At 33.9% G+C, this 23,970-nt stretch overlaps 2 protein-coding genes and 2 pseudogenes across 6 annotated transcripts; 2 read left to right on the plus strand and 2 right to left on the minus strand.

Moving 5' to 3' along the window:
* Window positions 1-1,054: 1,054 nt before the first annotated feature.
* On the minus strand, window positions 1,055-13,059 carry LOC105631780 (2-methoxy-6-polyprenyl-1,4-benzoquinol methylase, mitochondrial). 4 transcript variants are annotated; one of them, XM_089715404.1, is made up of 9 exons: window positions 12,491-13,059; window positions 8,836-8,934; window positions 7,883-8,009; window positions 7,731-7,792; window positions 5,859-6,017; window positions 5,499-5,643; window positions 3,212-3,283; window positions 1,960-2,068; window positions 1,055-1,281 (listed from the first exon to the last, which is right to left on the minus strand). In XM_089715404.1, exons 2-9 carry the CDS (start codon window positions 8,927-8,929, stop codon window positions 1,180-1,182), a joined length of 870 nt encoding a protein of 289 aa, XP_089571530.1. In that variant the 5' UTR covers window positions 8,930-8,934; window positions 12,491-13,059; the 3' UTR covers window positions 1,055-1,179. The 4 variants fall into 4 exon arrangements, with proteins under 4 accessions (XP_089571530.1, XP_089571531.1, XP_089571528.1 ...); XM_089715405.1 differs by lacking the exon at window positions 12,491-13,059 and adding an exon at window positions 10,060-10,351; XM_089715402.1 differs by lacking the exon at window positions 12,491-13,059 and adding an exon at window positions 10,041-10,350.
* Window positions 13,060-16,101: 3,042 nt separating this feature from the next.
* LOC105631785 (autophagy-related protein 18c) lies at window positions 16,102-18,765 on the plus strand (the record flags this gene model as incomplete). The annotated part of the gene is made up of 4 exons (XM_089715441.1): window positions 16,102-16,446; window positions 17,069-17,321; window positions 17,921-18,044; window positions 18,612-18,765. Coding segments are annotated over 4 exons (816 nt in total), but the record flags the coding sequence as incomplete, so codon positions are not given.
* Window positions 18,766-18,889: 124 nt separating this feature from the next.
* Window positions 18,890-20,004, minus strand: LOC149493220 (putative F-box protein At1g50870; annotated as a pseudogene).
* Window positions 20,005-20,399: 395 nt separating this feature from the next.
* Window positions 20,400-23,280, plus strand: LOC105631781 (protein NETWORKED 4A-like; annotated as a pseudogene). Its single transcript, XR_016322817.1, has 2 exons — window positions 20,400-20,557; window positions 21,385-23,280. The product of XR_016322817.1 is annotated as a protein NETWORKED 4A-like (transcript).
* The last annotated feature ends 690 nt before the right edge of the window (window positions 23,281-23,970 follow it).

The following is a 23,970-nucleotide window of genomic DNA, read 5'->3' on the forward strand; positions in this document are numbered from 1 at the left end:
TTCTTTGTATGCATCATTTCTCTTAGTCAACTTTAATTTGCATCATTTCTCTTATTTTGTTCTTGTTTTAATAATAACAGTATTGGATTTTAGTTTTGTATAATTTCTCTCTCTCTCTCTCTCTCATTTTTTTTTTTTAATATTAAGAGTATTTGAATGGTAAATGATACTTTTGCCGGTATATTAAGTAAATTTGTAATACTTAAAACTATTCAATATGAATAAAACTTATGACTAAAATAAAGACTTTGTGAAAACTAAATATTATTATTATGGAATTTTGAAAACAATTAGTAGGACTTTTTATGAATAATTTTCACATTCCTGCAATTTCGGAATACAATACAAACTAGCATGTGAATTGAATATTCCATTTGGAAACTTATTGCATTCGTGCTTCAATTTCAATCATATGTCCTTCAATTTGGATAGTGAAAACCTTTTAAAAAAAGCTAAAATAGAAATTTGAAAAGAGAAACTAAATTTTGAAAGAAATATAGAGAAATAAAATGTCTTCTTATTGATAGAAGAGGAGGTGATTTATTGTTGATTCCTACCTTGAAGTATCTTATCTTGATAGTCAACTATTTCAACTATAACCACAAAGACCTTTTATGAAATCTAACTTGTAGAATTGCAAGACTTTCGAATAAATTTTGACATCTAAATATGTCAAATTACTAAAATATCCTTATGATCATTATAACAAGTATATCAACGAAATAGATCCGAATAAATTTCAACTTATTTTTACATTTGATTCATCAAATTCTCGCTAAATGTAAATCTAAAATCATATAATATAAAAATGACCAAAAATGCCCTTAGGAGAGAGAGTGTTTTTGACAAACATAATCAGAATTTTTTTAAAAGAACAAGATTTTTGGAATTTTTGACAAAAATAATGCTTCTCAAAAAACTATTTCCAAATTTAATGCCAAATCAAAATTATTTATCAATTTAATATTTGTTCCAATATGGAGAGCCGGTGTTGCACTAAAACCGCCAACTTAAACTACAAACATAGGAGAATATAAGCACAAGCACCAGGGGATATCAAAATGCGAAACTAAAGAGAAAAAGCTAAAAAATCATACACAAACGATCAATTGATAAGACCATGCAAATCAAAATATGAAAAAAGAAAATAAAAAGTTAAAATAAAATCCATAAACTCTCTCAAAACTTCAACCCAGAATGAATGGCTACTACTCCCCCAACAAGATTTTCATACTCAACTTTCTGAAACCCAGCATCTGCTATCATTGAAGCAAATTTTTCCTGCATTCATTAATAACAATGGCTCGTAAACAAGTATGATAAGCAAAATATATAAATTGCTGTATACAACAGGATCCTTTTGCTCACTAGGATGGCGCTTGATAATACTATTCCGCATTTAGAATTAAAATTTTCTGACGTTTTTTAGTTATAAGTTATCTACATATCACTTGAAACTCTTAAGTTAATCTAAAATTCACTTAAAATGATAAGTCAAAAATTTTAATTTAAATTTTACACCGAATACAATAAGTCAATAGACTTCTAAATCATTTTGCAAAGAATATTTCATCAGTTGATTCAGCATTTAGAATTCAAATCTAAGCACTGGATTTTAGCTAGAATTTTTCTTTTTATTCAATGCTAATAAAAAAGGGCAAATTTGGTGTGCAGGGAAAAGAGTGACCTGAGATGTACGGCAAGAGGAAAACATAGACGCAGATAAAACATTGCAAGAAATATCAATTTGATAAAAGCATCGATGTCATATTACTAGACCTGTTTTGCATGAAGTACTTGGTTTCTGGTTAAGGACTTTCACTAAAACTAAAAACAAAAAGTGTGGTAGAAGGTGCCCCCAGATAAAACATAAAAGAGCTGGCTACTCTAATCATTAGGTTCAAAGATTCATCAATTGCATCGTTGAGAAATTTAAGAGTATATGGATCTTAGTAATACCTGATTTGGAAAACGACGAATGCTCTCCACTAAATACTGATAAGATTCCCGGTCACCTGCAACTAGCTCTCCTACGGCTGGAATGATTGAAAATGAATAATAGTCATACCTGCAAGGGAAAAGGAGCAATCCATAAAACAGAAACTAAAGAAGTTAGATTTCAGAATAATAATTAAAAAAATAAAACGGGAAAAATGAAAATAAAGAATGCTAAGCTTCAATAACTTGAAGCTTCAAGCAAGACAAATGGATAAAATTCATCAAAAATCTTTTAAGTGATTAGGTCTCATTGGAGACCATAACTTATTTATCTCCCAAACCTAGGTAAAGATCAATTTTACATAAATTCGATTCACTACAGCTCTACTTTAGAATGTAGGAAGCCAGCACTATTTGCAACTAATTCCATTGACATTGAGAAAAAAAAAAAAAAAAACACTTGTGCAGCTGGCTCCAAAAGAACTAGGACAGCTTGTTGGATGGTACTAACAATTAGTGGCAAAAATGTGGGGGAAAAGGGTCAAGTTTTTCCCCCTTGTAAAGCAAAAAGTTGCTTTCTTAATGCCAATGAAAAATTGAATATATGAGGCACTTGAGAACTTTGCATCTAAAATAATCATATTTGGGAACAGTAGAGTAAAAATCGCAATATCATTACCTGGATCTAAAAGAATGGGCTAAGGGTCGAACAAATCCTAAAGTTCAGATGAACTTAGAATTCTTATTAATTCGTTTAATTTTATCAAAGTAAGCCGTTAATTGTAGCATTTGTATCAATCTAATCCTGCAAGTAAGGATAGTCCATTGCTTATGAAGCGACTAATGTAGCATAAAACAAATAACTCTTCGAGACATTGACCTTTATTTTCATGCTACTTCTACCTTTTCTTCACATCATTGTTATTGGCATGATTTTATTTCATTGTTTACAGTATCTCTAAAATTTGGAGCTTTTATGTCTCATGCGGCTTTTAACATATGGCATAAGAGGTTTTGCCAACATCAAATAGGTTTATGTTTAAAAGAAGTAATAAAAATAAGATACCGAAAAAAGAATATTTGCAAAGGAAACATTTTTCCTAAATATTAAAATTGAAAAGATAATAAAAAATTAATAATATTCAGGGCCAGAACACAGCCAATCTTGATAATGATTTTTATTAGAAAAACCTACTATGCGCAAATCATGTTCTTAATACAACAAATGGTGTGCATCATCAGTTAAACAACTAGTTGTGCTAAAGATACTCACAAGTCTTTAAAAATCGGAACTTCCACATGACTCAATTCAAGGCAAAGGAATCTTCCTCCTCTTTTCAATACCCTAATAAGCAAAAACATAGAGTATATATCAACAACAAATTAATAAAAGGAGAAAAGTTTCTGAGAAAGACTGAATAACAAATCAGTAAATGATTATCAGTACAGAAGCAGAAGACAGTATACAACTAATTAAAATTATAATAATAATCTTCCAAATTAACAATCAGCATCTTCACAATTACATTTGATCTTCGATGTTTGAAACCTTTCAGTTTTCAAATTAGGCTTAGGGGATATTCTGTTGTCATAATCGCACTGGAAAGTACCTAGGAAATGCAAGATTCGGTATTAGGTTGGTATGTGAATGTTACATTCCCAGAAAAGTTAATTTCCTAGATCGATAGATATTACCTCTACTTACTTGAATACACGAAAAAGTACTTTCCCGCTTCAAAGGGTGGGAAAATTACATTGCCATGGGTATGTAAGATTGAAAAAAGTTTAAAGACTTCAATACCTTTAATTATAAATATTTTGTTGGTTAATTTTGATAAGATTTTTGTTGGGCTTTCTTGATTATTTGTTTTTGCAGCTTGTACTTTAGAACATTCAGTGTGTTGTATTTATTTATTTTTTTTGAATAATATTTATATTTCATGCTATTTTTTATTAGGAAAATTATTAAATTAGTCATATGTTTTTATAGTATAATTCTACAATATTAAATAGATAAAATATATATAAATTATGGTATTATTACCAGACACAATTAGTTTATATTCATAAAAAGTTCATTATAACCAAACATGAAAATCTAACTTTCTTAAGATTACTTTCATGGAAATCTATTTACCTAGAAAAGTGTTTTTATAAAGGAATATTGAATTCTGATAACCAAACGCTTGGGGTAAAACAAAATTTTAGGGAATCAGAAATTAGAGAAAATTGCAGATCTGCTCATCTGAATAATTGCAAATTAAGCAAAAATACTAACCGCTAGCATCATACAAATTAGCAAAAATTGAGATTTTATTCACTAAAATATTAATAAATAAAGCATCGTAAGAATGATATTTATAAACTCATATAACTAAATCTGTACAAATCAATTACTTGGATTCTAAAATGTGTGATATTTCATATTTGTACCCCTGAATAAAAATAGAGGCATCTTTTAATTGACTTTTACTTTTCAACACTAAGTAGAACTTTAGATAAAAATAAATTAACTCAATTATGGCTTATGGCCCAAATCATTTCAATCGAGCCCATTAATTACTATAATACCCTCAATTTCTAAGCCAAAAAATAAACATTTATCCCATAGCCAATTAACTTGAACTAAAATAAGTACAAAAGACTGTACAAAGTGAGACCTATAGCCTATAAGTGCTAGCAGCTCAGCTGGAAGTTGTTCCCAATCAATGGGTCAATTGATTATAACAAAACAACTCACTGGGCCTTTTAATATGATCAAATAGAAAGCATGAAGGGTACCATATTCTAGTAGCCCTATGATTGTTTAAATCCTCCTCTAGTTATTGCAGGTCGAGGATTTCTTATTTTTCATAGAGAAATCACTAAGACGATCTTTTATTCAGAAAATAAGACATCAAAGTTCTTTTTACAGATTCTCCTTCCCTACCTGTTGAAGTAGCAAGTCAGACTGTAACATCGACAATAAGACATCTAAGTTATTTTTACACATTGTACAAGAATTTGTACTTATATTATATCAATATAAATTAATGGGTGCAGAATAGTGATATAGCTAGCTAAAGCATATCATAGTGCCATCAATGGGTCTAAATCCCCTATTATCAGACATTCATAAATCCCTCAATTGATTTAGTTGCATTACTACATTTTATATCGATCTTGCTAACCATATGTATGGTTACTACTGCCATTCATATGTCAATGGTTGCCAATCAGATTTGGCAATAAAGTTGATGTTGAAAGATGAATGATGTCTAAAGTTTCAAACTGATATCCACTCTGTACTTTTAACATGGTCAATGTTTTTGGTCCCGTTTTGACAACAAAAGGTGAAATGATTAAATAAACTCTTTGTAACTCTTTTATCTCCTGTTCAGGTGAGATCAGAACATGAAAACTTGCATGTCAAACCCACATGAATGAGAGAGGGGAGAGCAATGCACCAAGTGCATTGAATAATACCTTGAGAATCGAAAGATTATTCACTTCTATTATTTCAAAATTATCTAAAGCAATTTGGATGTGCAAGATAGCAAGCCATGGATTAAGTAACATACCTATAAGCTTCAGCAAGAACTTTCTCTATATGTGTAACGTTCCTAATTCCAAATGCTATTGTGTAACCATCCATTGAACAATCTTCAAAACTCAAGGCTTCAGCGTCTCCCTCCACCCATACAAGGGATTTGTCCTCTCCAAGACCTGTGTGTTGACAAAGGTAAAAGGTAAAGAAAAATCTAATTGTGCAGAAAACTGAATTGCTCAAGTAATTCTCAAAATCAAATGTTTTCTGAAAGACCTATAAGTTTCAAAAATAAAAATTAAAAATCAAAGAAAAATACATTAAAAAACGCTTGTACAGAAAATAGAATTACTCAAGTAATTTTCAAACTAGCTTGTTTAGGATTATACGTTACCTCTCTCTATAGCCCGCTTTTTGCCAACGTTTAACATGTTTGGATTGATGTCACATACATATATCTGAGTTTCCTCTTGTAAATTATCATTCAAAGGATCTTGAAGTGCTCTGTATTTGATACTATTTACAGTTTCCAGGATCCTGAAAGCAACATCTCCTGCAAATTAAGTATTTTAAACTCAAAACCACTGCAGATAACACATAGAAAACAATGAGATGAAAATGGAAAAAAACCACATCAACTAACTGTCTTTAGTTCAAGAGTAGACTGATAATATCTTTGTGTAGAATATTGTCAAATGTGAGACAGCTAAGAGAAATTAAATTTCCCTAAACTAAAGCCAAAGCAGCAGAAAGGTTTGTCCAAAAGGGTCTGAATGATGCAATGGTAGCTAACAGGGATCAATATGAAGGTAATGCATGCATCTTTTTTTTTTTTTTTTTTTTTGGCATCTGGGGGGACGATGGTTAATTTTGGAATTGATTTTACACAATAATTTAGAGGTTGTTTACAGTTTATAATGCAGGATTGGCACTTTGAACAGTATATGCAAATTGTAATTCTAGGTTCCCTCTCACCTTACTCTTTTTTATTTTTTCCATTTTTGCCTCATGACCAAAAGTACAAAATGGCATTTGGGTAAATTTTCAGTTTTAGGCAATCCTTTTAATTTTAACAATTCTACACTCAACTGTTAGAAGTAGCTTCAGTTTTACCAATCAGTCAAAAAGTGACGATTAGTGAATTTATTGGGATTGAAATTCATGATAAGAAATTTTTAAAGTAGATTCAAAGAAATGCATTTTTCATCAAATTTTTAAAATAAATTCATTCTCTCAATAAAATGCCCAAAATTTATCTCAATCAAAATTTAGGATCCATTCCTATTAGTGTGCATGTTCATTTGAAATCCTCGTGATTTGGATTTTTGTTTTAAGTAAAAAATTTTTTTAAAAAAAAAAATCAGCAATGATGGAATCCAAATCCACCTTCATTTCAAATTAGTATCCATCGAATCCAAATGGACCCTAAAATATTCTTCAAAATTTCTTGCTTGCTTTTCATATAATTTTCCCACAGCAGTTTCAGCAGGAGAAAAACAATGCAGTTCTGCTACTTTAAGGGAACAAATTAAGCTACGAATCTCCAAAAATTAACTATCTTTAAACTCGTTAAAACAGAAAATTTCCTACCATGTCTTAAATTGCTTTATAATTGTTGAAATCATCAGCTCACTAATTTCAGAATACATATTAAAACTGTTGATAATTATTAAAAATAAAATTGCAACGGCAAAATTTAACATTTTCTTTTCCTTTGTAGTGAATAAGTAGATGAAGATAAACTATTAAAATGGCATCAGGGAATCCCATTTTGTTTTCATGTACTACCAAAAAATAACCAAATACCTAAGTGGGAACTATTTCCACATAAAATAATAATTTTGTTCTTTTTATGTTAAATAAGCCAAACCATCCAAAAATAGGATGTGACAGTGTGAGGACCTACCATTCTCTTTTCCTAGCTAGTCTGAAATGATTCAGCCACGTTAGGAAAGTACAAACCTAGCTATCACACATTTCTTTTTTTTTTTTTTTTTTTTTGTCTCTCTCACACTACTTAGGTCAGAACTGTCAGTTTTGAGCGAGACTGTAAGAGGCAAATGTTTCAGAACACAGATAAAGAGTAGCTCACAAGCTGAATGAATTATACAACTTTGCCCTTATCAATACATTATTTTGTGGTAAAAAAATTCCTCTTCCACTTTATACTTTCGCGTTGCTTCTCTTTTGTTCATAGTTGTCATTAGGCAAGGTTTAATTTATAGAAAATAAACACAATATAGAACTATTGAATAAGGAAAGTTACCTGTCCCACCGGCCACATCAAGATGTTTCATTCCAGGGAAAGGATTCAGTTTGCAGACTAATCTGAACAATGCTCCATATAACATAAGTCAACGAGAAGACTACCTATAAGAGATATAAACAATCACTAAAAATGCATTCTTAGCATCTAACCTGTCCTTCCACAATCTATGTAATCCACCACTCATCAAATCATTCATAAGATCATAATTTGAGGCAACATTACTAAAGACATTGCTGACCATTTGACTTTTTTCTTCTTCCCTTACTTCTTTAAAACCTGAGAGTGAACCAGTAAAGTATTATTTCTAGAAACCTGTCCACCAGAAACTGTCTTTCTGGAAAACATTAAGTGCAACAAAAATACTCTATCAAGTAGAGGGAGGATAGGATCGATAAGGGTATATTATTTAATTTAATCATGGAAAAAAATAGATAATAGGACTGAAGCACAAATTTCCTTTTTTTTTTTTTTTTTTTTTTTTTTTTTTTGAAAAGAACACAAATGATTTTTTGGAAAACATTTAAATGCACAAAAAAAAATGTATCTAGTAGGGGGAGGATCAGAGCAATAAGGGTATATGCTTTGTTTTAAGCATGAAAACAAAATCAGTAACAGGAATGAAGTACGAATTTCAAGTGCATTTGAGATAGAACAAATGTACATATATTGCTTTTTTATATGCATGTAGTTCACTTATTAGCTTCAGCTTCATTTAAACAGTGCTTATTTTCTCACAAGTCTCAACCTGACTTAAAGTTACATTTGCATAACTGAACTCTTCCCACCAGTTTCTAGTATAACACAATGCATCCTCACATTTGTATCTGCCGACAACTACCAGTAATTACTTCCCACCAACCCCCCCCCCCCCCCCCAACCCCCAAAAAAAAAAAAAAAAAAAAAAAAAAAAGCAATCCATACTTGATATTTCAATATTTTTAAGACATATATTCAACAATGTTGGTCGAATAGAAATTTGTAATGATGCCTACTTTTTATGCTTAAATTGCAAATGAAAATTTCCCAAACGCCTAGAACTCAGTTATTCGAACAATTCTTGCACGAAAGTATCTGAAAAAAAATAAATCTCTCTCGAACTTACCAAAACTTGTAGCATGTGAATGCAGTTGAGAAGAGGAAGAGAACATGGGGAAGAATCTGCTACCAAACTTCCGGGTAGCCAACCTCAGTGCCATCGTCACTACAAGAAGGAATTATATGATCACAGGAGCCAAACAAATTTCAGATTCCTCAAAATTATATTGTCCAATGTCAAAAAACCAAATGCCACAAACAATTATTAAAAGAGATTACTTAATACCCTACAAAATAATCAGAGAAACAAAGGAAACCTTTATTGCCCTTCAAAAAGAAGTTCCAACAGGATTAGTTAGTAGCAAAGTTACAATGAGGCATATTATCAAACACCTTATTACTGCGGCCACAGAAATCTAAAACTAATAAAAATTCAACCCCAACATTCCTAAATTTTGATAACTACAGAACAAGAATTAAATCAACAGCCTTTTGGCAACTAATGTAAAAGGAATATACGAGTCGATAATAACAATGAAAGGAATTAGGCACAGGATTTGTATTTCTACCTTGTTGCTAGGATATAGTGGAGTCCTTTGGAAGAGAGGGAGCGAAGTAGTGATTGTTTAGCAATGATATAAGAGAGACATATCCTTTCCTTGTAGATTAATAGCCATAATTTCGTTTTCTATTGGATCCAAATTAGAATTGGTTGCAGCAGTTTTCGGTGGGTGGGATGATGGCAGCGGAAGCGGGGCTGTGGTTTAAAAAATTGTTGGTTTGGTTAAGTTTGTAAAACTTAAAAAAAACTGAACTTTAGTTTGTTTACGGTTTTAGAGTCAAAACCATCCAAACGAACCGAACCGAACCGAACCGTTACACGAACACCTATATACCAACGGCATTGCCATTTTGGATTAAACTGAAGTTGGAATAACAGATGCAGGAACATTATTTAACTCATATGGGCAAATGGCCTTGCCAAGTAGTGCTACAACTTCTTCTGGCTTCACAGGAATAAAGTGTCGCGATTTTCTACTTTGCCAAGAAGAGGCAGATCTCTCGCTCGCGTAACGCCGCCGCAGCATTTTAAAAATTATTCCAGTGATTTAGAAAATTGTTCAACAGCCTTAATTTTGATGTGGCTTTTGGACAGTAACGAGAAGGAAAATAGATTGAAGGATGATAAAATTCGCTGATTAGAAACTAAAAATAAAGGAAAAAGAAAAAGAAAAACGTAAAATTGACAGAGAATGGAAAAAAATATAGTACCTAACTGGTAGAGCAAAACCTGAATGGAGCAGCTTTCAGAGATTCGCAGAGGCACAGTGTGAAGAGACTGAAACCAAGTTGTCCGGCACCCTCTCTTACAAGTGCGACGGTGATTTGAGCCGCAAAGACGGAAGACCAGCTTAAGGGAAAAAGGCTGCTAGTTGTGTCCGGAGGTTGCAACCCGCCGTTCCTTGGCCGGCATGGAGGAGAGGCTGAGATCGTTCCGAGAAAAGAAGAAGAGAAGAAGAAAGGGAAAGAGAGAGAGAGGATGATCGGGGAGAGAGACGCGTTCTCCCTACGATTCGGCTCAATAGCCCATTAATCAACTGGTCCCGGTTCGATTAATAGAAGGCTCTAGATTTTAATTGACTTGGTCCGGTTTGAATTGGTTTAGAGTGATTTTAATTGTTTTTTTTTTTATTCTACCATCATTCCATGCAGACGTGGCCACAGATCAGAAACCCCAGTTTGGTTCTAGAACCAACGGTTCTGGTTCTAAAAAATTTAGAACCAAAATCAAACCGAACATTAACGGTTTTTGTTACGGTTTGAAACTGAATGGTTCTGATTTCGATTCTGATTCTTTAATGGTTCTAAAACCGATGGTTCCAGCCGGTTCTCCAACCGATTTTTCTACCAATTCCAACCAGTTCTGGACGGTTCTGAACGATTCCGACCGATTTTGAATGGTTCCAACCGCAACTAAAATCGTCGATTTTGACTGGTTTAGGAAACCATCGGTTCAATATTTCAAAACTGGTGGAACCAAAATCAAACTGATTCGTACCGATTTCGGTTTCGATTCTTACCGGTTCGAATCCGACGGTTCTGATTTTGAAAATTGGATTTTGACCCCCCTAATTCCACGGGTTGGGCTTAAGTTCTCTTTTTAATATTGATGGCTTTTGTTGGATAAATAACATCGTGGATTACATAACAGAGGTAGCCCTCCCTTTGATTCACTAAATTAGTAAAAACAATTGTGATTGAGAGGTCTTGAGACCTCTCACTTTTCACATAAGTGAGAAGACCAACAGGATCACGAATGGAGTTTTTAATAAATTTTTGTAGTGCTAATAATAATATTAAATAATAACTATATATATATATATATATATATATATATATATATATATATATAAAATTAAATTGCCAATTATATGGTCTACTAAAATTTTTATTGATAAAATTCTCTGCGTAGATCAGGCTCGACATTTCAATATTGGCTCAGCCCAACATCCAAGTTATTTCTTTATATATATATATTTCTTTGTAAAGTAAATGATATGTGTATGTGCAACTATGATATGCACTATTTATTATTTCTCGCAGTGATAGAGAATAGAAGAAGCCCTAACTCAAATTTTGACTCGGAGGAGCAGTAGACGAGCCTGGACAATCTAAAGAATTTAAGAATGCAAGGAAAAATTGAATCAGATAAAAGACTCATTTAATAAAGAAATAAAGAGTTAATCTAATAAATTATCTACTAATCTAACTACTATAACTAGACTAGATTCTGCAAAATTTTGGTAACATCTCACCTAACAATTGGACTATCGACCAATTTAAATATTAATAATTCCATTCAATATTAGCTCAATCCAGCCCATCCCTCAGACAATCAATCAATCAAGTTCCCATCTTCCTTTAATCTCAACATCAACATTCAATTAACGCAATCGTATTACATAAACTTAACTTCCATCATTAATTTACAAATTAAATAACTTTCAATTTGTCCCACTAACATCATTAACCATCCTTTAATCATTTACTACAATTCTAGATTAGTCAGTAAGAAACCATGATCCCATTAACTTACAATTTAATGAATGCATCTTCAAGCAACCCAATTCACAACTTAAATATATGCCAACACCAACAAATATAAAAACATCGAATATATACATATCCATTTCATGTTAACTTATTAAAAGAACATAAGATATTTGAAATAGTTGCTGGCCGTAAAAGATATATGTTCCTTAACTTAGCCTCATTTACAATGCACAAATAACCCATATCGAACTTAAATAAAATTCAACTAAAGTTCCAAAAACTTTTTCCTCGATTTGACATCAAATACCATTTCTAGATTTAGTTAAAAAAATAAAAAAATAAACAACCCACAGTCAAAATTGTTTATCTAGCAAGAATAATATTATCGAATAATAACTAACATTAGCTCAAGTATTAGCAACAATAATCTCTGTTATATATAGGCTATGCCTAAATCTAGACTAAACTCATATTGTTTATGCTAAATTCATACATAAGATTAGCTAGCAATTAACTTAAATTGAAGAATCAATTTCTTTCTCAAAATTTAAATACTAGAATCATGGGACTAAGGTAAGTATTTCTGCAATAATTTGAATAATAATTCCAATCCTCCATTTTGATAAAAGGTCTTAAACCAAACTGAGAAAGATTAAAAATTTGCTTACCCAGTAGCAATCCTTAACGGAAATTAAATTTTTTTTCCGGGTAAAAATGACCGAAATTTGCTCTACTGTCCCAAATCCTATTCTGCCGGCGTTAGCTTGGCCGGAGCTGGAGAGGATCGTGGCCGTTGAGGTCGCTAGAGGCGTTAGAAGGTGTACCCCGCCAGCCCTTGACGGGTTTCGCTGGAAAGCTGCAAAGAAGCGACGAGTTGACTGTCCAATGCAACAGATCGCGATATCAGCTCCTCGTATTGTTGCGCCAGTGGAAACAGAAGAGGGAAAGCGAGAAAGGAAGGGATCAGAGCTTTGTCGTCGTCGAGAGAGACTGGAGTCGCCGGAAAGTCGAGTAGAGAGCTGCAACGCGATTTCCCAAACGAAGCGAAGTCGCAGCTCTTCCTACGATAACTGTAGTAGATGCCCGAGCCTGAAATGGCAGAGAGAGGGAGAGAGAGCGGCAACGGCGGCAAGAGGCGATGGGGGAGGGCGCTGGCTTCAGGTGACCGGAAAAACGAAATGGAAGGGGGAGGGGTTGTAGCGCGATGGAGAGAGGAAGGAGAATGGGGATGCGGATTGTTTTGGTATTTTCTTATTTCTAGAATATTCTAATCGGTCTAAAGCTGGTTTGGTTCGATTCAGGATATTTGCTTGGGTTTTCTTTCGGTTTGTGGGCTTTTTAACTGGTTTAATTAACTCTTTAGGTTTGGTTTAAATATATAAAATGTATATTTTCATTTAATTGGTTAAATAAATTCACAAGGTGTTAATTTATTAAATTTTTTAAATGGAATAAGTTCTATAATGTCACTGGCTACGATTAATAATTAAATTTTTAAATGAAAAATTTTTAAAAATAAAATTCCGGATCATTTCAACAAATCTCGAATTACTTCTTAATTTGCTTTCATTTCTCCTTCTTAAAAACTTCTCCTCTTTTAACCATAGGAAATTACATATATATAAATAAAATGCAAAATAACTCAAAATCATTCATGAAATACATGCTAAATATCAAACTCTAACTCAATTTTTACATACTTTGAATTTTATTCTTCTACAGAAATTTTCACAAACTTCAAAACTTCAATATCTCATGATTATGGCCTTAAATCCAAGCTGTAATCCATGAGTATTGCTTTAAGAATGATAAACTTTAGTCTTTAGGATGATTTAAGTGGAGAAGTCAAGTAAAGAAAGAAGAAAAATCAAAGAAAAGAGAGAGAGTTGTTTGGCATGGAGGGAGCTAAGGGAAAGAGGTGATATCTCATCTCCAAAACTAGGGTTCATATTCTTTTAGAAATGAAGGGCCAAGATTAATTGGTTGTTGGATGATTTAAGGGCCAAAATCATCTCTTCTTATTTAACCACTAGACTTTCTAATTCCCTTTAATTATATCTCAAATCAACTTATTATGAATTACCCTATTCCTCATCTACACACATAAAAACAAAAATACTCTTACACACACATATAATTGTAAAATTGCCCCTTACATGCACTATTCATTTTTTCAATAATTCCATCTAAGTCCATACCCTGAATTGACATATGGGTTTTAAACCATCTAAATCAATTTATTATACCACCAAATTAACTCACTCAACAAATAAATAGTATTATTCAAGGGAAATTACCAGTCACTCCCCAAACCATTGTTCATGACCCAGGAATGCCATTATTCATGATCCGGAATTTAGGGCATTACAAATATATATCAGATTCAATATTGATCTTAAGAGGAAATCCATACCTCTAACGCCAAGACTGGTGCTTTGCCCTTGATTTTACCAAGGACTAGAGACAAACAATTAAAAGCTACCTTCAAAACCCTTCGATGGACTCGGACAAAAAATTTGATCGCTTACCATTATTAGCAAAAGGACGGCCAGTTATACAGTAGACACTTTGACAGTTAAATATGATGCATCGGTCCTAAACAGGCAATACTAATAATGATCGAAGTACATGAAGGGATAATAGGGGGCACCATTTAGGAAAAATAATTTGGAAACTACTAGTCAAGTACGGGCATTGTGGGCAAAAAATGGAAGGGGACTACCACATGTACGCCAAGGGATGCCATCCATGTTAAAGGCATGAACCAATTCAAAATGCTCCAGCTATGAAATTGTGATCAATCGTTAAACCTAGGCATACCATCACATACTTTCCATTTAAAATTACTTTATCATCTAATTACATCATCATGCCTTTACTCCATCAAAGTTACGCACAAACTTCATTATCACCTCATCCTAGGTTCGGACATCAAGCAATCAAGGGTTATATTTTAATTTTCAATTAAACAACCCATAACAAATCACTTTTACTATACCATAACAATAAGCAATTTCATAAACCATCAAAATTAAACAAGGAAACATCTAGGGGAGGCCATGGAGGCTTCAACCTCTCATGGTTCTCAATCCTAGTATCATTTGTTTTCAAATTTCTCTTGCACACTAGAAAATTGATCAAAGTCCTTCGTCTTTTATCCGTCCAACCATTTGCCATGAGTGTACACTCATTCTTTGCCCATTCTTCTTCATAACCCTTCAACATTTGTTGCACACCATCAACTTCTTTATTGAGAAGTGGAACTCACACCTCATACATGCTAGGTGGTTTCAACCCAAGACTAAATTGACCAACAGATTCAATCATCTTACAAAAATTAGGGTAAATAATGGCATTGAAAGGTATTGCCGCGTCATACGTCCACCGAGCAATGTCCCTAATAGCTTTTTCACGCAACTCTTTATTACATAACTCATTTCAACATTTTGTCAATTACTTGAAGCAATACGATATAACAAAAGTGATAATAATGCATATTTGAGTAAGACGTAGATTTAAGTTTAAGGTTGTGTTCGGCAATAAATTTTTTAGTAACTTTTTATCAAAACGCTAAATATTACTTTAATAATTTTCAGTAATATAGTGTTTGAATTAGTTTTTAAAGGTTAAGGTAACATTTTATAAAAAATTAACTTATGTAATGTTTTTTGAAAAACTACTTAAGTAGCTAACTAAAACAGCTAAAAGCACACCCCAGATTATACATGTAAATTCCAGAGCTCAGCTCTCCTTTTAATCCAAAAAACAATTAAAAACTATAAAAACATCCGATTTTGCTGAACAACTCTAAAATTTCTGTTAATTTAGTAAAATGTGATTCTACTAAAAGCAAAACACAGGAGCCTGGCCTAGGGTACTAGGGTGGTGTTCCTCAACATCAATTAGCATGCTTCCTTGGCTTTTAGTACTTACAAGTTTCTTAACTGGGAGAGACATTAACCAGACAACATCAATCTACTTGAAATAGACTTTTACTTAACTGATACATTTATTTTTCTTTTCAAATATAAAAGTAAACAAATTGTTTAATTAAGATGTTTTGACTATTTCAAACCATTTAATTTTAATTAATTTAGCCAAATATATATGCATGGTTGACCAGTGAGACAATTCTATTCTATTATTATTAAGATGAAGAATGGAATACAACCTTACATCAATTGTGTGGTTTGTGCTACTAGTCTTCATTGTGCGCTTGGCAATTTGAAAACTACACTCTTATCTCCCAATTCCCATTCCACTTAGGTTCGTGCAGTAAATATTAAGGAGGGATCGAATTGTTGTTGTTCTTGAGCACAAAATATATGTTTATAGTTTCATGGATCTAAAGCTTCTTCACCAGATTGAGACTCTAACAAATCCTAGGGGATTATGCTGCCTTTCTCACCAATCAAATACATGTGTTTTAGCTTGCCCAGGTCTTCGTCGAGGACAGGTTCGAATTGAACACTTTGGGCTGAATGTCATGAAGTTAATTAATGCTCATGATTCTCATCTTGCATGCATCACCTTGACAATGGATGGCCTTCTTCTTGCAACTGCTAGTACAAGGGGCACTTTGATTAGAATTTTCAATACGATGGATGGGTCTGGCTTGCAAGAGGTAGCTTGTTGGACCATTATGTCATGTTTATTATGAATACGGTGGTTATATTAAAAGTTCACCAAGAATTCTCTCCTATTTCTTAATTAGGGTTGAGAATCAATATGTAAAATCATCACGATTCACTAATAACTTATAAGGCATCCCCTACTACATAGTAGGTCCTTGGTTTGCAAGGGGAAGATTGTTATGCTAAGAACAACTAAAACTGATAAATTAAAGATCTTCAGCTTTTCAGTTTATTGATTATTGAACTTAGATCAGAAGCATTGGCATGTCTGGCAGCATAAGAAATGGAGTTGCTGAGATAAAATTTTAGTCAGTTCTCCTATCTGGACTTATGTAAAAATGTTATTCACGAGTGCACAAGGCCTGACAAATATCTGGCTGGACATGATAAGTGGATATTTGATTCACATTTCTCTTTTTTTTGCACAGTGTCTTACTCTACTGTCTAAAACAATTGTATATGATATAGACGACTAAGTCATCTTCTCAAACTGATATCATAAGCTCTTCACCTGACTACTTATCGCTGTCAGTCATGGACATCTAAGTAACAAACTTGCATGTATTTTTTCCTGATGGATTTTAGAATAAAAAAAAAAATTGCTTCCTATAGGTGCGAAGAGGAGTTGATCGAGCAGAGATTTATGGCATTGCACTCTCTCAGAATGTTCAGTGGCTGGCTGTGTCAAGTGACAAAGGTACTGTTCATATTTTTAGTCTTAGAGTTCGCATGGCTGGGGAGGATTCTTCCTCTCATCCTATTCAAGGTCCAACACTATTAAACCAGAATTCTTCAACTTCCCTGGATACTCTTATTTCTCCAAGCACTAGTTCTAATCCTGGTTCATCCTTGTCTTTTATGAGAGGTAAGAAAATTTTATCAACACTTTTTTTTATTAAGCTTATCACTGGACTTGGAGATGAAATCTGTAATGCCTTTTGCATTCTTTTTTTTTTTTTTTGTATTTTTCTCCTTTAAACAAATGTCAAAAGATGTTTACTGACTTTAATACCTATGAGCTGCATGATAATTTGCAAGGTGTAATGTGATAGGAAAGCATATGATATGTAATTGATACTAATGCAAAATGCCTAGAACATTTGATTTTTAATTCAGTTATACCTGATGATAATTGCTATATGAGGTCCAAAAACTCACGATAACAATCTGAAATATAATATCTTACATGATGGTAATTTTTTTTTTCATTAACATAATGTTCTGTAACACCGGAGCACATAAAACGTTTCCTTCCCAAAGCATGTGTACCCAGGATTTATCCATCTGTCTTTTCTGTTGCTCAAAGTGTAAGTCTCCTTTATTTTCTCTGATCCTTTCTTCTGCCCGCCGCCTCTCCTTTTGAGGCACGGAGAAGAGATGGGAGTCATATTTTACATCTAATATTTCCCTACAAATTTTGGTTCTTTTCTTCAACAAGCCTCATCTTTCTGATACTACTTGCAGAGGTATTACCAAAGTATTTTAGCTCCGAGCGGTCATTTTCTCAGTTCCACTTGCCAGAAGACATCCAATTCATTGCTGCATTTGGATCCCAGAATACTGTTATTATTGTTGGCATGGATGGAAGGTATGGGCTTATTTTGTTCTGTTAATTGCTACAGATTTTCATTTGCAATTGTATTCCTCTGATGCTGGCAATTACATCAGCTTTTTGATAGCTCATTAAATTAAATTTAAAAAAAAAAAAACAGTGGGAAAATGGGTTCCAATCTTGTCCTTGTCACAAAGGTTAACCTCTGAACCCTAGCTTACAGCCTGCGGCGTATCCTAAATTAACTGACTCCCATTTTTTCTCTCTCTTTATTAAAATTTTGAATGTGTGCTTAGTTCAGCATCATGATTACTAAACATTGCCATTGAACATTTTGTTCGAAGTTATTTGTCCCTGCCGACCATGTATTGGGATGTTATTTCTAATAGTTGAGGCCATAGAGATACAATGTGTGTGATATTTGGTTTCAGTACTACGTTCGTCTATGGTAGTTTGGGGTGTAATTATTATCAACAAATTTTTAGTGGTGAAAATAGAGCAGGAATATATTGGTGAACAGTGACAGCAAGAAAAATGTAGTGTTTCCAAACAGTTATTTTGATGGACTGTTTCATTCGTAACAGATTTCTCCTCAATTATCAGTTTTTACAGGTGCAGCTTTGATCCTATTCATGGAGGGGAGATGTTGCAGCAGGAATATGTCCGTTTCCTGAAAACAGCGAGCAGGCCTAGATAAAGCTACCATTTTTCATGCCCACAACATATTATTTATCGTCCTGCACGTGTAAATATATGGATCAATGTAAATAGTGTCGTATGAAACATTACATTTTTGTCATTTTTACTGTATAGCATAAAAGCAATGCTGTTCCATTAGGTTGCTTTTTGGTGGCAATAAATTGTGCGTCAATTGGCAAAATATTACTGTGGATGGGTACTTTCCTCTGAAGTCCATTATTTACTGAAATTTTTTGGTGTAAATTTCAACAGACTATTTGTTTCAAATAAACAAATGCATTACCTTTTACAGCTCTAGTTTTAACAGTTTAAGGAAAATAGGGCTTTAGGATAATCTGAAAAAATTGCAACACTGAAGCAGTGAAGCAACCTAAAACTAACACTAAAACTAAAAGAAGATGACATAGATTAGAGCATACCGATTCAGAAATCTAATGTGTGATTCCAGGGGAGAAAAAGCTTTCCCAATAAATCCCAGTTTCAAAGGCACGAAGAGGAAGTGGACCTGCCTAAACCTTTTCTTTTTCATCTCATAAAAGAGCAGAATGTTAGAAATGGAGCTGAAAACAATTTCACCATTGTTAAAGGCACTTGATTTCTCCAACAAGTCTGCGATCTATTCCTGTAAGATTTATTAAGCCTCTTTTCTCCCACAGGCACTTTTGGTGATCCCTCAGCATCCATACATTATATGAGATGCCGAAATCTCAACCATGCACAACATCTCGCCGAGATCCGCCAGCTGCGTCGAATTTTGTACAATGTATCTCCAATCAGCTGGATGAGTAATGGTAAAGAATTTCTCCTCTCTAACGTTGAAAGAGACAACATAATCGTTGCTCCTCCTTAGCACTCGATGATGATAACGATTGATCTTCCAATTGATGATTTCCTTGATAAAAACCGGATAACTGAACTGCTCGACAAAATATGGTCAGCCTTCTTTCAGTACTCTCCAACCGTTATCAACTCCTTCAAATCCAATGGTAAAAATAGAGCATTCTATCTTATGAGCAATGGAGGGCTGAATTACTCGATGAACTAACTGTACCACTTTGTATCCCTTAACTGACCCCGCATACCCGAACCCAAATCCTGATATTGGTGTGCGCTGCTGGTAAGGATATCTAGGTAATGGGGCGAGTTGGCGGGTGGCAGGGTTACATATAAGTAAATGCGGGTATTTGTAGCGAAACAAACCAATTTTCCTCTTTCTCATAACCTGAACCGCCGGTTCTTCAACTATGATGACATTTAGTTACGGTTGTAGACTGGTAGGTTTGGTATGTTCAGTCATTGTTAATCCCAATTACCCTTTAAAAAAAATTGGCATATTTCAAATTCTCCGATGTCCCGCCAGAATATATGGGGCAGTATTGGTTTTGTGCTTCTCTTTCAACTTTCAACCGCAATTATTGGGTTCAAGAAATTTACCAAAAAAACCCCTTGATCAACAAATTTAATCAATCAACCAAACGACAAACCTCCAGGGATTTAAAACAAAGGAAAACAGAGAAATGACTTGTCGTATATAGGTCCACCACCACAACCACCACCGGCCCTACCGTCCCTTGGATTCTGTTTGACAAAGATTGCTCAATTTGAAAATTGAAACGGAGGGTGTTTTAGTAAATTTAATCTAATTTTAGAAATGCAAAGGCGGCAAATTTGGTTTCTCTGCCCATCAAAAGAAGGAGATTGGCTAGCGTTTCATTCTTGTTCCCTCTCTCGCACTTTTCTCATTGTCTCTACTCTCTCTTTAGTTTAATCTAATTGAAGTCTTCTATTTACTATTTGGAGTTGGATTTCAGTCTATCTGCAATCTATTTTCACCTGCTCTGCCCACTCAGGTCGGTCACATTCTTCTTTTAAATGTTATTTATGGATCTGTTTTAACAATTTCCCAACTTTTGCTGAGATGATATGATAAAACGTTTGAATTTATTGCTTAATCCATCATTGTTTTGCTTCACTGCTGTGTTTTCATTCCTTTTTATTTTTGAGTCTGTTTGTGGATATTCCTGTTAGCAATTTGGCAGTTTTACCGGATCTATTCTCAATTGGGAGGCTTAACCCCAGATCCTTGTTGTACAATTTTAATTGTTCACTTTCCCGTTTAAAATCAACTAAAACTTACGTAAAGGGAATTCAATTTGGCTATGCGCATTTCTCATTAGCTAAAACCTAAGAGCTATTGGTTTTAGGTTCATTGGTTGATTGCAAATGTTCTTTCTAAACTGCATGAAGTAGCAAGTTGGAATCTTTCTGCTTTAGTCCATATCTAAACGTTAATTCTTCTTATTACCTCTTGTTGTTGATCTGATCTGTGTATACTTCTAAAGTTCAGCCTTTTGTTACCCTCAGTAGTTTTACGAAACTAGTTGAGGATAATCTTATCTCAGTCCTTCACTGCTTATCTATATTTATGATTTTATTTAATTGCTTCAGATCCTTTGCCCTTCACTATTGTTTGGTTTCCAAGGTAACCAGCAGCATTCTGTTGCAGTACTCTGGACCTGATTAGTTACTATGAATTGAGTCTACTAAAAAAGCTCATAATCTGTTTATTATGATGCTATGTCGGATATTTCTTTGATCTTTCTTTGCTAGTAAAAAGATAATCACTTTATGTTATATTTTGGTGTGGATTTAATGATAAAAAAGCTATTGATTGCAGAGATGGATCAAGGTGCCAACCTAGTGCTTAAAATGATCGAACAAGAAGGTGCATCTCTAGCCAAGAAAGCAGAAATGTGTAAACAGGCTAGGCCAGAATTGATTTCTGAGATTGAGGAATTCTACTCTATGTATAGGTCATTAGCCGAGCGCTATGATCATTTGAATGCAGAATTATACAAGAGTATGCCGTCAGAGTTCCAAATGGAAGGTGCAGGCAGTGCCCCTGACACTCCGACGCTGACTCCTGATCAAAAGTTGGTTTCGAACAAGACTGGTCATCGAGTTTTATCTGTGAGCTCCGGTGGTGCTAGGTCTGATATTTCATTGAAGGATGGCTCTGATTCGTAATCATCATCAGACTCTGAGTTGGAATCTTTCAACTCCTCCGATGATGCCTATTATAGCCTGCCAATGAACACTAATCGCAAAAGCCTGCACCAGAAGATTATTGAGTTTGGTACTACTCTTCCTAGCATGGAAGAGAAGCTCGAGATGGATGTGGAAGAAGATGGAGATGGTGTGTTTAATGTGGATGAAAATGAAAACTATAAGGAAATGCTCAGTAAGATTATTAGGTATGAGGAAGAGCTAAAAGTTTCAAAGCTAAAATTGCAGCTATCAGAAGAGGAAGTTACCAGGTTTAAAAGTGAGCTTGCAGAGAGCGAATGTTTTATGGAACTTGCTGAAAATTTGCAGGCTCAGCTTGAATCAGCAAATGGAGATATCAAAATGAGGGAGGCTGATCTTGAAGTAGAGAGAACAAGAGTAATAGAGCTGCAAAAACAACTAGCTGATGATGTAAATGAATTGCAAGCTCAGCTAAAATTGGTTCAAGAAGAAAAAGCCATGTTGAAGGCAAATCTTGATTCAGAGAGTCAGCAGGTTTTAGAGTTGCAGGGATAATTGTAAAGTGCAATAATGATTTATCTGATCGTGATGATGAAGTCAAAGCATTAAAACTTGCATTCCTTAATGCTGAGGAAACTTTCTTAGTTGAAAAAGCTCACCTGCAATCTAATATATCTAGTTTGTCAGAGAAAGAGATTTTGTTGGAGGCAAGGCTCAGAGAACAGAAATTGTTAGGTCAATCCATTGAGGATAAGTTATGTCAATGCCAAACTGAGAAAATGGAATTGCAATGTTCACACAACACCCAAATTCTACGGTTGCAAGCAGAAATCAGTCAATTGAAGTTTGAACTTACTGAGAGATGTGGACAAGTGGAAATTCTGAATAAAAACCTCGACAGCCTAAAATTCAAGTGTGACATGCTTATGGCAGAGAAAGATGAGATGAATGCTAAGGTAAAAACACTAGTTGCAGACTTGAGTTCACGAGACATTCAAATTGGTCAAATGGAGGAGCATCTCCGGAGCAAGCATATGGAAAATGTGGAACTGATTGCAGGGTCTGAAAGTGTGCAAAAGCAAGTACATGAATTAAGATTGAGAGTAGTGGAGTTGGAGAAGGAGGTGGACAGGCAAAGAGGTGAGCTTTCTGCTGGGGCTGAGGAAAAAAGGGAAGCAATAAGGCAGCTTTGTAGGTCATTGGATCATTATAGGAATGGATATAAAGAGCTTTATCAAGTATTTGTTCAACACAAGCGGCATAAAGTTATGGCTTCCTGAAGTCTCATGTTTGTATCAATGGACTAGTAAGGTTTCTTTGGCTCATTTAAATGTTTTCCATTATGTTTTGTTTGTCTATGAAAACAATTGTTTGCTAGTGAAACTTCGTTTCTCGCTGGAAAGTTTATCAAAGGATAGTATATTAATTAGTTCATGATAAAATTTTGCTCAGACGATGATAGAATAGTTACAAGTATTGAAATTCCTATTATGCACTATATTTTGAATAGCTATATTAGTATTGAGTAGCTTTCCATTTGATTGTATGATATGATGACCCACTAGCAGTTAGGTCCAGGATCCTTCGAATTCAGAGGCAGAGATTTGAGCTTCTGGTTACTTTTTACTGTACATTATAAGCATTTGTTTCCATCACCCATAAATTATAGCATCATGATTGGTATGAATATTTGTCTTGTTTAATTGTTAATCTAATAATAAAATGTGTATGACTATGAATCTTACATATGGAGAGTTGAAAAATAGCTAAATCCCATAAATAATGCCTATGCTGGAAGCAAATGCTAAGAAAGGGTTATAGTGAGATCCCACATCGCACCAAGCGGTCCTAAAATTCAAAATTAAAGGTTGGGTTTAGTTGCGGCTGAGTGCAAGCCTAACCCTTGACTTTCCGCAGTTGACTGACTCTTGATGCCCTCAAAAGCAGAACTTTTAATTTTTTTTTTTAATTGAATTGTCTTTTTTAGAAGCATCTTCTAATATATATTTTTTTTTCATTTTAAGATCTATTTATTTAATATATTTATTTTATAAATTAAAACCTATATGAATTCAAAGCAGAAAAACTCTTCTGAAATCATCAATTAAAACTAGCAATGTTTCTTTCTTTCATCAATTAACTAGTGGGTCAGGGGCATCCATTAGCATATTCCATTTAGTTCATATAAGAAAGTTCAAAATTTAAAGGAATTTGTTAATGTGTTCCTGTAGGGGCA

This window comes from Jatropha curcas, chromosome 10 (assembly GCF_041381405.1).
Source record: "Jatropha curcas cultivar XTBG-Jc1 chromosome 10, XTBG_Jcur_1.0, whole genome shotgun sequence".
In the NCBI taxonomy this organism is placed as follows: Eukaryota; Viridiplantae; Streptophyta; class Magnoliopsida; order Malpighiales; family Euphorbiaceae; genus Jatropha; species Jatropha curcas.

Excerpts from the sequence above, each read along its gene's own strand:
- LOC105631780 (XM_089715404.1), bottom strand. The coding sequence starts at position 8,929 with ATGGCACTGAGGTTGGCTACCCGGAAGTTTGGTAGCAGATTCTTCCCC. Across the intron at positions 3,284-5,498 it reads GTTCTTGCTGAAGCTTATAG|GGTATTGAAAAGAGGAGGAA; the intron begins GTATGTTACTTA and ends TTTGCTTATTAG. Across the intron at positions 1,282-1,959 it reads TTCGTCGTTTTCCAAATCAG|GAAAAATTTGCTTCAATGAT; the intron begins GTATTACTAAGA and ends TAATGAATGCAG.